This window comes from Lucilia cuprina, chromosome 3, assembly GCF_022045245.1.
Source record: "Lucilia cuprina isolate Lc7/37 chromosome 3, ASM2204524v1, whole genome shotgun sequence".
Taxonomy (NCBI): Eukaryota; Metazoa; Arthropoda; class Insecta; order Diptera; family Calliphoridae; genus Lucilia; species Lucilia cuprina.
In genome coordinates, this window is record NC_060951.1 from 27083703 (window position 1) to 27099382 (window position 15680).

General features: G+C 30.4%; 1 protein-coding gene across 1 annotated transcript; it reads left to right on the top strand.

Annotated features, from left to right (window-relative positions):
- The first annotated feature begins 22 nt into the window (after nt 1–22).
- LOC111680767 (small nuclear ribonucleoprotein F) lies at nt 23–649 on the top strand. Its single transcript, XM_023442470.2, has 3 exons — nt 23–58; nt 118–322; nt 402–649. The coding sequence occupies exons 2-3, from the start codon at nt 148–150 to the stop codon at nt 491–493; spliced, it is 267 nt and encodes an 88-aa protein (XP_023298238.1). The 5' UTR covers nt 23–58; nt 118–147; the 3' UTR covers nt 494–649.
- The last annotated feature ends 15031 nt before the right edge of the window (nt 650–15680 follow it).

Below are 15680 nucleotides of genomic sequence, written 5' to 3' on the forward strand. Positions count from 1 at the left end.
AATTTGACATTTAAGTTTTCTTTGACATTTGTCGGCTTTGTTTTGCAAACGTTTTGTGGTGAGCGTGCCAATTTGTTTACCGCCTGTAAATTTAATAAAAATAATTTTTCTTAACAGAAAAGTCGAACAAAAATAAATTAAATCAACATGTCTGCTGCTATGCCAATTAATCCTAAACCATTCCTTAATGGTCTCACCGGTAAGGCAGTGCTTATCAAACTAAAATGGGGACATGAATATAAAGGTTATCTAGTGTCCGTCGATGGCTACATGAACATGCAATTGGCAAATGCTGAAGAACACATTGATGGTCAACCTACTGGTAAGTTGTCTCAATATAAAAAGAAAATAATATGAAATTGTTTTATAATAATGTGAATTTAACTTTTATTTCCCTTAAGGCAACTTGGGTGAAGTTTTAATACGTTGCAACAATGTTTTATATATTAAGGGTGTCGATGATGAAGACGAGGAAGGCGAAATGAGAGATTAACAGTAAATTATTTTAATCTTTAGTTGTCAAATTTCTTTTAATTTAGTCATTTAAATATTTCCATTTTAGTTTACAAACTTTTGTTTTGTAGTCGAAAAATGTTCATAAAAATACTTTCAAGAATCAATTTGGTTTGTTATAAACCGTTTCCAAAGAGTTGTGTTGTTTATAGTTTCGTTTTCAGCGGACCTATTAAAAGGTCGAAGACAATGAGGTAAGTGCTAATTGGCTAAATAAATCTTTGAAAGACTTTTTAACCATTTCGATCTTTGAGAGACTTCAACAATTTCGATTGAAATGTATAAAATATGTGGGTGTGTATATAGGCATTGTAATACTGCAGTTCCTACGCTAGCAGTAGGAAAAGTGATCTGCACTATTGTTAACCAAACTCATAGGAAACCCTTTAAATCAGGTTATTATTGCACCTAGAACTTATAAAAACTATACCAGCGAAAAAGTGTTATGTGCTCATTATTATGTATGTTAAGTGTTGTAGTATGTATATCTACAACACCCTACACATCCATTCCAAATGATATTCCAATTAAAGAAGACTTGTTATCTATATATATAAAAGAGTAGCGTTACTGACTGACTGATTCATCATCGCACAGTCCAAACGGCTGAACCTAGAATTATGAAATTTTGACAGTAGATGTGTTTTTGGTTATGTAGATCCACTAAGGAGGGATTTTTGGAAAATTGCACATTTACGGGTAAAAAGGGAAAAAAACGGGTAAAACAGGTTTTCTTAAGTATATTACATAATATTAGTGATACAATAAAAATTTTAAATGCATCTGTATCTACTCTTAAAATGAGCACATGGGTGTCTGGTACTTTTTTGAAATTCGTACTTTTAAGGGGTAAAAATGTGTAACAAAGGTGATTTTGGTAACTTTTTGGATACATCTCTCAAAATTATGAGACACCTGTTTCGTACTTTTTTAAAATTTAGTCCTTTTTGGGTGTGAAAGGGATAAAACTGTATTTATGGTACTTTTTTTAGCACATCCAGAAAACTTTTTCGGTTTATTGAATTATTCATATTAAATTACGGACTAACTCTGTAATATTTATTGTAATAATATTTTTGCTATTTCACTGGGTAAAAAAGTACCAAAAAGGGGGAAAACGGGAAATTTAATTTTATTCAAACTTATTGAGCCAACTTTTATAAAATTTCAAAAAGTAGTTTATTTACTCACACAAAATAAGCTTTTGGTATATCATTTTGGAATTCGGGTACTAAGGCCTATATAAGACCAAATTCGAGTAAATTGTTTGGTACCTTTTTTAAAGCAAATTTTTTCTGGAATAAATTAATGCAGATTTGAATCGTTTGAGTTTTATCTGTGATATATGTAGATTTGAATACGGAACATTATGTAAACTTGATTCTCGAAAAAGTATACTTCTAAGCGAAAATGGGAAACATTGTACTCTTTTTATTATTACTTTCCACTTAGGTAAAGTTTATTTTACTTTTGGCACTTTTTCTTCCTTCAAATGATACTCTATGTATGTTCTTTAATATGAACTGAAAACACATGATTATTAAACATACACGGTCCTCATTGAATAAGATCCTTTAAGAGACAATTTTTTAGTACTTTTTATCTCATAAATTGTACTTTTTTAATTTTTTAAAATATTTAACCTAGGAACATTAATTTTAACATACATGGTCTTGACTGAATAATATTCTGGAAGTGGGAACTATTTGGTTAACCGGAACACACGGTCCATATTAAATGAGAATTTATTGAAAGAGATCTTTGTACTTTTTCATTTTTCCGATGGTACTTTTTGATATTTTTACGATATTGAACATAGTTAGGGTAGCGAAGCACCCAGGGTATGCTAAGTTGACTCATAAAAATCATCGTTGAACTAGAAAAGTTTGTAAATCCGTTTCCAAATTCTACTGAGTTATTTTAATTCTATGAGTCTATTAAGCCAACTCCGTCTCTTTTTATATGTTTTCAGTTTTTAGACAAATCAATATCAGAAATGCTATCGTGATATTTTCTATATAAATCTGGTAAAATCGTCCCATAAATTACAGAGTTATGAGTAAAATTCTGTAAAATCATTGCAAATATTAGTTTATTCAAAATATTGATTTGTTAATTACAATATCATTAAGAGTTTTGTGTAATATTGAACTTTAAATATGAAATTAAGCATGTAGGGCCTAGGGCCCGGGTTAAATGAGATCATGTGAGAGGGGACTATTTGTTACTTGTTATACCCTTCACTTTCGTGAGAAGGGTATATATAAGTTTGTCATATATAAGTTTGTAATTTCTATAATATAATTTTCCGACCCTATATATTATATATATTCTGGATCCTTATAGATAGCGGAGTCGATTAAGCCATGTCCGTCTGTCCGTCTGTCTGTTGAAATCAGTTTTTAGAGGTCCCCAGATATCGGCGAGATCCAAATCTTCAATAATTCAGTTAGAAATGCTTTCGAGAAGATCGCTATTTAAAATCAGCAAAATCGGTCTATAAATAACGGAAATATGAGCAAAAATCCGAGGCAACCTCTGAAAATTTCATCAAAAAAGCCACATTTTTTTCATGCTTTGTTAAAAAAGCAACAACAACACTGTGAATTGGATAAAGATGTACATGTGCGTGTGGAGATGTATTTGGTTTTATTCAGCTGTGTATTTTTTGTATGTTTGGATGCTGTTCTGTGCTGTTCATGTGTGCAGAGATACAAAATAAATAAAAACTTTTTTAAAACATACTTGGTGAAGGATATATAAGATTCGGCCCAGCCAAATATAAAAATATTACTTGTTTCTTCTTCTTAAAAAATGTCTTTAAATGGGTACATTCAGGTACTTTTTCTTCATTTAAATAATACTTTTTGATTTTCTATTCAACCCACAAATACAAAATTATAAGACTAAACGGAATGACAAAAATAAGTAAGAAATTATAGCCGGACAAGGACTATCATTTAATACCCTACACCTGTTACAAAAAAAAAGTGGAATTTAGTTTTCGTAATAAAGCATTAAAGTTAAATTGTACCTAAGCCTGAATGGGGCTTTTTATAGGGGCTATATGTTCAAATGAGGCCCTAAAATTATAAAGCTCATGATGGTCATTAAGGCTAGTATAGAACATGATTTTGCTGCTTTTTGTCATAATACGAGTATATTAAACATAATTATGAAATTAAAAGCCTTACTTCGCGGGTTCTGTTATATGGAGCTAGGTGAAATAATGGACTGATGTTAAATAGGCTTCGTTTATGGTACTATAGAAGATCATGTGCCAAATTTCATTGAATTATCACCAAAATTGCGACTTGTTTGATTACAAGGTTTTCAAGCCCTATTCGGGGGTTCAGTTTTATGGGGGCTAGGTGAAATAATCGACCGATCTTAACCATTTTCTATAGTGCTTGGAACAATCATGTGCCAAATTTCATTAAATTATCTTCAAAATTGCAACCTGTAGTTTGATTACAAGGTTTACATGGACGGACAGACGGACGGGCATGGTTAAGTCGATTCAGAAAATGATTCTGAGCCGATTGGTATACTTATACGATTGTTATAGGACTAACCCAATATACCCTCCCTAAAGTGGTGTAGGGTATAAAAGTATACCTTAAATTAAAAAAATGGATTCTTTTCGCTTCTTTGGACCTCAATAACATAACTTCCACAGAAGGTAAAAAATATACCTTAAATTAAAAAAATGTATTCTTTTCGCTTCTTTGGGCGTCAGTAAACATCACTACTTTTGAAGTGGTGATAAATACTATTCTTTTGGAAGTACTTCGTTTTATTTTTGCTGGGAACAAACGCATTGATTCATAAGTTCAATGTTTATATCTAATGAAGCAATTCTTTCCAGCACATAAAGAATCCATTTTTCAAAATAAATTGAAAGCAAAAATGTTTATTAAGATAGGTTTAAAATTTCTCTTATTATATCAGATATAATGGTTAATGACGCACATACATTCTACCGTTATTCGCTTACCTATTCACAAAATTCTATATATAAATAGATACATAAAATTAGATAAACTATAGAAAAAGATTGTACAACAAAAAAATCTAGTTAAGTTTATTTACCTTAAAGTAACATGGGAGTCACTAAAAAATTATGTTAACTTGGCATAATATCTGTTTGTTTGGCCGTTTGTTTGACAAAATACTTTACATTTTTATCGCACTTATGTGAATTTGAAATGAGTTTTGTATAAAACGTATGTATTAGTATGTATCTCACTATTTGTATAAAATATAATATTTGCACGTGACTAAACATTTGGTTACTGTTCAAAAACAACATTTAAGTGTTTTGAAATAGAATAAAGGACAAACTTAACAAACTTTACAATGACTTATACAAAAAAATGAAAAAAACATGTACCTGTAGGTAGGTATGTAGGTATTGTCCTAGAGATGGTGTAAAGAAATTGCTTACTAAGTTACTTGCCATTTCATTCAATAAATATGCCATTTCATTTAGGTATGAGAGTTATATACATACTTATGTATGTATCTGAACTGATAAAAATAAAACTAGGAAATTATAACAATAGTTTTTTTATTTATTGTATTAATTTATCTTTTCAATTTTAACAAATTTGTGTACATTATAATTTTTTAAAGGCTAAAAAGAATTTCTTTGTTATATTTACATTTCTTAGGGTGAATTTTTCTGATAAAGATAATCTTCATTCTTTGGTTAAACCTGGTTTAATATATGTTTCGTGTTTTTCAGTTATCAGTGAAGTTACTTATTATCTTAGTTTAACTGAGTGTAATTCGGCAATTAAACTCAAGTTATAAGTGAGAAAACACAATTAACAAAAACAATAAAACAATGATTTCGGAAGAACAAAAACATGATATTTTAAGTAAATTGCAATTTTCTGAATTGTTTTGTTTCATTAATTATTGTTTTAAATGTTTATTTAACATTTTTTCAAAATTTTCCAATTTACAAAAAAAAAAAACTGAAAAACACAATTATCGGTTAAAATCCGCCTAAATTTGTTCGAGTTTAATCCAACAGCAAGTTAAGCCTAGTTAACCTGATAAGTAAGAAACCCGCCTTTAGACAGTAATAAGCGTTGTTGTTGTAACAGCTCATCTGTGGCCGATAGTTCTTTCCTGGGGAAAGAACTTTCGTTTGATACAGCTATCGCTGGGTTGACAATCTTTGGCCGAGTATGACTTGGGCGTTCCGGAGTGAATATCTAATTGTCGTGGGAACGAGTAATAAGCGTTAAAGTAATTTGCTGAAGGGGATCTTATATGGGAGGTAGAATCTATTATGGATCGATCCTCACAAAAGTTTTGTAGATAGATTTTGTTTCATACAAAACTAGTTTATGTCGAATTCCATTGCTATACTCCATACATGGGAATTTTTCATTAAGCATTAAAATTTCATTACCATTTATAAAAAAAATTGTAATGAAAAATATTTTAAGTACCATTTAATGAAAATTATATTTTTTTTCATTACAACTTTTTTTGATAATGGTAATGAATTTGATAATGAATTTTCAAAAACGAATTTAATTAGTATTTATAATTGTCGAAAAATATATTAAGGAAAATTTTTCGAAGATTCGAGGTTTGAAAGCTTTTAAAACCAGTTTCCGTAGCCCAAATTGGCTGAAATTTTGCAGTCATAAGTACATCTGATGACAATACAATAATATGTTCGGATATTCGAAATTAAGTTCGAAATTTCGAAGTTATTTTCGAAAATTTTTTTATGTTTTTAAATTAATCTCTGTGTCATAAAACCTAAAAAAAAAAATTTGAAAATTCGAACTCGTGTTCGAAAAATTTTTAAAGCTGTTAAAACTAGTTTTTCTGATCCGAATGTGCTGAAATTTGCCATACATGATTTCACCTAATGACAATACATTATAATGTTCGGATATTCGAAATTAATTTCGAAATTAGAACTAATATTCGAACATTTTTAAAATCCATTGAATAATGGTAATTAAAATTTATTTTTAAATAATTACTAATGAAATCGTTTCATTAAAAACCATTACCATTAGACAAAATAATGCTAATGAAAAAAAAAAAATAATTATAATTTTTTTCAATTTAATGCTAATGAAATCGTCAATTAATTAATCGATATAATTAACTACTCCCAAGTATGCTATACTCCCATTTCTGAGCCAGTAATAAGTGTTTAAGTAAAATTCTAAAGGGGATCTTATATGGAGGGTAGGGTCAATTTCATTACTGTACTCTCATTTATGAGCCAGTAATAAATGTTTACATAAATTTCTAAATAGGAACTTATATGGAGGGTAGGGTCAATTATGGACCGATTCTTGGTAGAAAGATTTTGGTTTATACAAAACTTGTTTATGTTGAACTTCATCGCCGTACTCCTATTTTGAAGATATACTCTCAATAGAGAGATTGTGGCACATACAAAACTTGTTTATGTCCAATTTTATCGCTTTACTCTCATTTTTGAGCCAGTAAAAGTAATTTTCTGAAGGGGACCTTATATGAGGTTTTCACAAAAGTTTGTAGATAGATTTTGGTTCATTTAAAACCAGTTTATGCCGAATTGCATTGTTGTTCTCTCATTTCTGAGCCAGTAATAAGTGTTAAAAAGAATTTCTGAAGGGGACCTTATATGGAGGGCAAGGTAGATTTTGGGTCATACAAAACTTGTTTATATCGAAATTCATTGCTCAGAAGTGCCGTACAGTGACTTTTTATAGATTTTCATTTAATCAGGAAGATGCATGTTTAATTTTCAATCAGAAATTCCACTCATACAGTAATCGCTATACAATCGGGAAGCTGCATATCCAATTTTATCTATTTAGTTTCAATATTATACAAAATTTGTAAAGTACATATTGGTAAAAGAACAAAAAAGTGCCAGAAAGTCTCTTTTTATACATTTTTAATCAATATCATAGTTATAGTACTCAAAAAGTACCAGTTAAAGAACGAATTAATACCAGAAAATACTTCAATTTATATATTTTCCCTTGATTGCTTAGTTTTATATTTCTAGGTTAATTATGATAATAAACTCAAAAAGCAATAATGCTGATTTTTAATAAATATGTATAACACAATAAGTACTTAAAAAAACAAAAAAAAGTACCAAAAATCCTCTTTTATAGGTTTTCATTTACTACGACCTTTACATGCTAAATGTTTATGGGAAAATTCAAAAAAAGTACCAAAAATCCCTTTTAAATAGGAACCTATATTTACTCCGATATCTACATGCTTAAGTTCATGTTTCTAAGTTCAATATTATAAACAATACATGTAAAGGAAAATGAAGTGCCCTTATAAAGGTTCTTATTTACTCATCACTCTACAAGCTTAATTTTATGTTACTAGGTTCTTTGTCATAGAATATTCAAAAAGTACCTTTTTAAGAACAAAGAAGTACTAGAAAAAATTCCAACAAATAGTCTAAATTTCCAGTTTTTCTTTGGGTACTTTTTTCCTATTGAAGTAATGAACATTTTACTCCAAAGAGTTGCAATATCGCAATGGGAGCCCATCGTTAAATACTCATTCATATGTACAAGTCAATACATAGAAAATAATGTTTTTTGTAAAAAGTACCAAAAAAGGTAAAAATTTTATTCCATAAAACGTTCGTATATCGAAAAAGTACTAAATTTTTGTTGTTATTTTGCCATTAAGTTATGAATGAATCAAAAATGTATGTTCGGAGGTTTAAAAGATACATGGTGTGCAAAAAAGTATCAAAATACAGTTTTTACACGTCTATTTCTTAAAGTAGCTGAGTTTGAAAGAGGTATCAGACATCTGTCCGTTTTTTTTAATGAACGACGATAAACTTTAAAATGTTTTTGTATTTTTTTTAGTTTAGGAGATATGAGCTTGCCGAAGTTATCTCTTTTTACCCCTTGTTTTACTCCCTAAACCTTTGGAATTTACAAAAAACAGTCAGCCAGTGAGTCAGTTAGAATTTTTTTATTTGTATGAGTATGGGGGCTATCCGAAAGCGTGGACCGATATTGTCGATTTTCAATACCTTACCTATAGAAAATATTTGTGGAAAATTTCAATCATATATCTTATTCTGTTCGGACTCTACAGTGCTTTCAACAAAGAAACAGACGGACAGACATAGCTAGATCGTCTTAGAATTTATAAAGGATCCAGAATATACATATATACGTTTGTAGGTATATATATGACCAATATTTCATTTTTGATGTTGGATATAAAAACATTAAAAATTATAGTATTCTTTTCTTTAATTTAAACATGTACGTATACTTTTTTGCTTCAGTGTAATCATTTATGCAATATCATTAACATAATTTACCAACATATGATTATGTAACTTTTGTGTATTTTTTCTTAATAATCATCATTACATATACGAGATATATTATGTATGTATTAATGTACTGATTTCTAAAGTCAATTTTTACCTTTTAAATGTCATAAAATTTAGCCATGCGTAACAGTATTAGCAAGTTATTTTACATAAATTTTGTATAAATTGATGAACCCTGCAGATTTATGGGGTAGTATCAATGTATCATATTAGTTTTATACCCTACACCATTATATTGGTTCTATACCCACCTTAAAGAATACCAATCGTCTCAGAATCACTTTCCGAATCGATTTAGCTATGTCCGTCTGTCTGTGTGTTCATGTAAACTTTGTAAGAACGGTACAGGTTGCAATTTTTAAGATAATTTTATGAAATTTGGCACTTACTCTTCTTTTGGTCAAGTAATTATTGAAAATTGTTGAAGTCGGCCCCCGATTTTAACAAAAAATCGGCAAAACTTAGTTTTATAGAATTTTGACTCTAGCCGCCAAACAAACTCCCCTGTAAAAAATGACTTGAAGGTCAAAATTTACTTTGAAGAAGACGTAAATTTCCTTACCAAAATTTATAAGTATAGGCCAATATATAATCCTACTCTCCTTTGGGACTTCTTGTAAAAAATCTCTTTATATTGGGTTTGTGCTGATGTTCGTAATACACAATAATATTGGTTCTATATCAATCAGTCGATTTAGCTATGTCCGTCCATGTAAACCTTATAACAACAAACTACATGTCGAAATTTTTAATGAAATTTGGTACATGATCTTCTATTGTCCTAGGGATGAAGCCTATTGAAAATTGTTAAGATCAGTTCATTATTTCACCTAGTCTCCATACAACTGAATCCCCGAATCGGGCTTGTAAACCTTGTAATCAAACTGCAAGTCGCAATTTTGGAGATAATTCAAATAAATTTAGAGCATGATATTCTATAGTACCGTAGATAATGCCTATGAGGATGGTTAACATCGGTCCATTATTTCACCATACAACTCAACTATATATCTCGACAAAATTTTACTTAAATGTCCGCAGTTTCGTTCAACATTAAATAAGTATATTCAAGGCAATATACAAATCAACTTAAATGTTTTATTATGAAAACTAAATCAAATTTTACTTCATGTAACAGGTGCAGGGTATTATATTGTCTTCCTTGACCGACTATAATTTCTTACTTCTTTCTTCTTGATTTTAATTTGATCTTTCCTTATCTGGCAATAACGACCTGGGTTTCCAAATGAGTTTGTCATTAAATCCATTTATTTTCACTTGAAACTTGTCACTTTAATGTCCCCAGGTAATCTAGCCAGTAATCACTAAGTTTCGTAATGAAATCAAGAGAAATATTGTTTCAAACCATTATATCTTTTCATTCATTAATTGCCTACTAGTAATCTAAACAAAAGTGTGTTCGTTTTCCCCGAACTAAGGGGTTTAGTAAAGGAATGACTATGTAAATAAGTCAATGAATACAAAAGAAGGAATGTTTGTGTTTATTACTTAATGTATATTTAATGAAAGTCCAAAAAAGTGTATATTATTTGAGCATGTAGTTTTACCAGTGGACAACTGTGTAGGTCAGTCACTAACACTGCAATTAGCTTTGTAGAAATTTTCCCAAAATAACTTTCTAATAATACGGAATGTGTCAATACTTAATGATGGTATAAAGCAGTAACCACAACAACAAAACAAAAAAAAAAAAAAAAAAAAAACAATTAAGAAGTTATAGTCGGCGAGGCCGACCATATAATACCCTTCACCTGTATAGGAATAAAATGTGATTTAGTTTTCATAATAAAGCACTTAAGTTGAATTGTACCTTGCCTCAGATATACTTAAACCATTTTTTGTTTAATAAAACTGTGAATATTTAAGTAAAATTTTGATGGGGAGCTTTTCAGAGGGGCTAGGGTCAAATGAGGTTCTATAATTATAAAGTTCATCAGGGTCATCAAGACTAGTATAGAACTTGGTTTTACAGCTTTTTGTCGAGATACGAGTATATTAAATATAACTATGAACTTAAAAGCCCTATTTGGCGGGTTTAGTTCTATGGTGCCTAGGTGAAATAATGGACCGATGTTAACTATTTTCAATAGGCTTTGTCTACAGTACCATAAAATATCATGTGCCAAATTTCATTGAATTATGTGCAAAATTGCGACCTGTAGTTTAATTACAATGTTTACAAGCCCTATTCGGGGGTACAGTTGTATGGGGGCTAGGTGAAATAATTGACCGATATTAACCATTTTCAATAGGTTTCATCCCCGGGACAATAGAAGTTCATGTGCCAAATTTCATTCAATTATCTTCAAAATTGCGACCTGTAATTTGATTACAAGATTTACATGGACGGACAGACGGACGGACATAGCTAAATCGTCTCAGAAAATGACCAATATTATTTTGCGTTACAAACATCAGCACAAACCCAATATACCCTCCTCGCTAAAGTGGTATAGGGTATAAAAACACTGCTACTTTATTTGCATGACCTACATTCTGTGTATGTGTGTGCCCCTTACTCCTGTTATCACTAGAATTGTAAATTGTTTTGATGGTTTTGAGTGTAGTTTACATTACATACCGGTATACAGTGATAAATTACATTTCAAACTCAACTTGTAACCAGAGAAAAATAATGTGACACGTTTATATAAACGAGGGTTTTAGTAAAAGGTTTTTTAAAAACATTTTTCATTTTCAATATTCGTTTGAAGAATGATTCTGGAATTAGTTTTTTATAGAAATGTTTTAAAGAATTGTTTGTAAGGAAATAATTAAGAAGCACTTTAAAATCAAAAGAATGTCCTATGAAATTGATTCTAGGTTGTTGTTGAAGAATTTCACTGTTCAGAAGGATCCTTTGAGTTTTTTATTGAATATTATTCGATTCGAATCGGGTAGGATTTAAAATTATATTTTTTTAAATGAATTATTTCTGTTCTGTTTAATTAAGTTTTCAAATACTTTCACTCATAACCTTTTATAAACTTATTAATAAATTAGAATTATTTTTTTTTGGTTTCACGTAATTATTTAGTTTAGACAAGTTAACATGTTTTTAACCGTTGTTTTTGTTTATGATTAAAAAGGTCAAAAATGTATAAAAATAAAAATTTCCTTCCACAAATTCTACTAAATAGAAGTAAAAGGTATATTAAGGTCTGCAAATAATACTCTTAATGAAATAACAATAATTAAATGTTATAACAGCTTATGAAGTCAGTAGCTTTATTGATCAGTAAGGCGATATACATATCTTACGAACTAAAGGCTAGATGGTGAGAAACATAAGGCCTTAAATGTGCGAAGAATTATATTTTTCTAATAATCTATATATAAAAATCAATGTATGTTTGTTTATTTGTTTGTTTGTACCTTACAGAAGGCTGTGTTCCTCTATATCTGGAAGGAACTACTTTTTGTTTCGAAATTAGGAAAATATTTAATCCGTATATAAAATTTTGTCGGAGCGACTTTATTAGGGGACTTTATTACCATTAGGGGGCGTTTCAACTCCCATATAAATAAAATACACAAATTTGTTAATCTTGGAAACTATTACAGTAAGAATCTTACAAATTTGCACGAGTAACTTTAACATCCATGTAAACATTGAGGGGAGCGTCACCTCCCACATTAATAAAATATTCATCAATATTCATCATGGGGGGCTTGGAGTTAAATAGACAAATTCGTATATCTAAGAAACTATTAAAGCTAAAATCTGCGGAATATCAAAAGGAGGGGGGGGTGCTTTGCGCCTTAAATATGAATTAAATACAAAAGTTCGTTTATCTGGGAAGAAGAACTTTGTTACATATCTGAACATTTTGGAGAAGAAAGAGCGGACTGTGACTCCCCATATGAACTAATCAGAAAAATTCGTATATTTGAGAAACTATTAGAGCTTGAAATTCTACATGAAGAACTTTGATATTCATATGAATATTTAGCGAATAATGGTCGGACTTTCAAAGAGTCTTGACAATTCTTATTTGAATTAAATACAAAATTTCGTATATTTGAGAAACTATAAGATTTTTTTTAATTGCTTTTATGATAGCGAAGCACACTAGGTATAGCTAGTAATTAATATAATAATTTTAATTTTTTCATATTTATTATACCCTACACCACTGTAGTTATCAGTAAATGTGCTGATGTTTGCATTGCACAAATATATTGGTCCTACAACCACCATAAAGTTTACTGATCGGCTCACTTTCTGAGTTGATTAAGACTTGTCCGTCAGGCCGCGTCTATGCAAACCGAATGTGTTTTTCGGTACAGGGTCGATGCCTATTTAAAACGGCTTTAGCTTTTTATGCTAAAATTACGTACCTCGTATATAAGGTCCTTTAAGGCCAATGACTTAAAAGCCCATTACTATCTTAAAAAAGTAAAATATTTATGTAAAATATTTAGATATACTCGTGCTTTTAAGACAATAATGAAAGTTAAAGTGAATTTCTTAAAGGGACCTTATATGGGGGTCGGGTCACTTATGAACCGATCCTCATAAAGTATGGTACATAAATTTTAATTCATACAAAACTAGTTTTTGTCAAATTTCATAGATATATTCCTATTTTTAAGCCAGTACTGAGCGTTTTAAGTCCTTTTCTTAATGATTCCTTATGTGCTTCGTTTGGACAACGATTTTGTTTCAAACAAATTATGTTTATATTGAATATTCTAAAATAATAGGATCAATTATGAACCGAACCACGTAACGAACAGTTTTGGTTCAAACAAGTCATGTTTATGTTGAATTTCATTGTTGTACTCGTAGTTTTAAGGCAGTGATGAGTATTTTTTTTTTTGATTGGGCTCTTATATGGGTGGTTCGCCTGACACCAAAGATATATAATTTTCCAATAAGATCCGTTATCACAGTTTTGTAGTTTCGTTGTAGAAATCTTAAATTTTATACACATCCGTTGTCTAAATGTTAACAAACGTGGTAAGCTCATTTTTGACAACGGACAGTATCAATTTTGGTTTATTACCTCTTTCTATAAAACACTGTTTATGTGGAATTATATTGCTGCACACTTATTAGTTGTACAATTGAGCAAGCAGCATTTTAATACTTTTTTAAGGGATCCTTATAAGGTGATAGATAGGTCAATTATATTCCTTTGTTTGTGACTGTTTGAACTTCTTTAAGCAATAACCCAAGCGACACAATTATATGTGGGCTATTGGCGGCCTATTAAACCACTGACTCTTTGTGTATCTTACACGAAGGTTGCAATTTACGTATATGGATGTAGATCCTTTATACGTGCCCCTTGCTCAAGTACTCGAACTATGGAACTCTAACCATTGGTGCCCAGTTGCTTAACTTCTGAGATGTTAAACATCACTTCCGTATACAACCACGCAGATAGGATGTCCTATGTTGAGTTGGCAACAGCACCTAGAGACGTAACCGTTAGACCAAAGTATGAATTCTTCAAATAAGACGAAATTTAGTTCTTACTCACAGGACACACAGCGATAATTCTGAACATATGGACAGAGTTTACTTTAAAGTTTAGAGTATAAACATACCTGGACAAGCAAAGAAAATTCAATGTTATCACTTGTATGTGATACCTTTTATCCATTATCGTTTAACCCAGCATACTTCTTATTTATCCGACACACTCATAAGAGAACGACATACGATACACTTATTTTGGGTATACGGGTAGGTGAGGCACGCATCCTGTATCATATTCAATTAACACCATCTCATTCCCAAAGCTTAGTCCCATAGTGTTGTATCTCTTGTTTTCGGCAATATAGACATTACTTGACAGCAGTCTTTTAACCGGCACTAACTATGTCCGCGAATTTGAGAATAACCACAACCATTACGGGGATTCCGAAGGAACCTCAACTAACTAACTGACCAGCCAGGACATAGTCCTGCGGGCAACTGGCCACAAGTAGTTCCAGATTATATGGTTCTTCGGTAGGACCCCATGTCAAATCATACCAAGCACTTTTCGAGGTGTGAAGTGACAACGCCAGTTTATAGTCCCGCAGACTAAAGTTACTAGTAGCACCTCTTAACTCCCAGATTGCAATACACCAAGATGGAATCTATCATCAAGAAAACATACCCGGGGGCGGATGGAGGTATATATGAGGTCTATGTAAAATCGTTGACCAATCTTGTCCATCTGATCAATAAAGAACAATTTTGAAAATTGCATTTCACTCCAAAATCCACAAAATACAAATCGTTTCATTGATGTTACATACAGATGTTAATTATGTTGCTATTGTATCGACCCTAATCATCCCCTCTCCCTATAATAATGTAGGGCGTTACAATACATTTATGCTTAACAATAAAATATTATATTGCTTTTTAATAAATTACTTTCTCTACTTGTTAGCAAAATATTTCTTCTTTGTATATCAAGCGTATGATTTATATTAAATATGAAATGAATATTTAATAAATATCACTTATACGCTTCGTTGCATTCTATTAATTTCTGCACAAGTTAAAACAAGGCAAAAACATATATCTGTATATTAATTTTAATATGCGTACCATCGTACTCATTCTATAAAATTTCAACTTAAGAAAATATAACATTTTCTAAATTAAATAGCAAAGTATTTAAAAGATTTATAATTTACATTAACATTTTTATAATATTTTGAAAAATTTTTATTGGATAAAAGAGAAAAAGGCAGTTAAGAAATTAATTATGTTTGCATTAGGCAGTAAATTAATCATACAAAAATGATATTAAAGTGAGACAAAGTTGTTTACGTGTTGAAATTT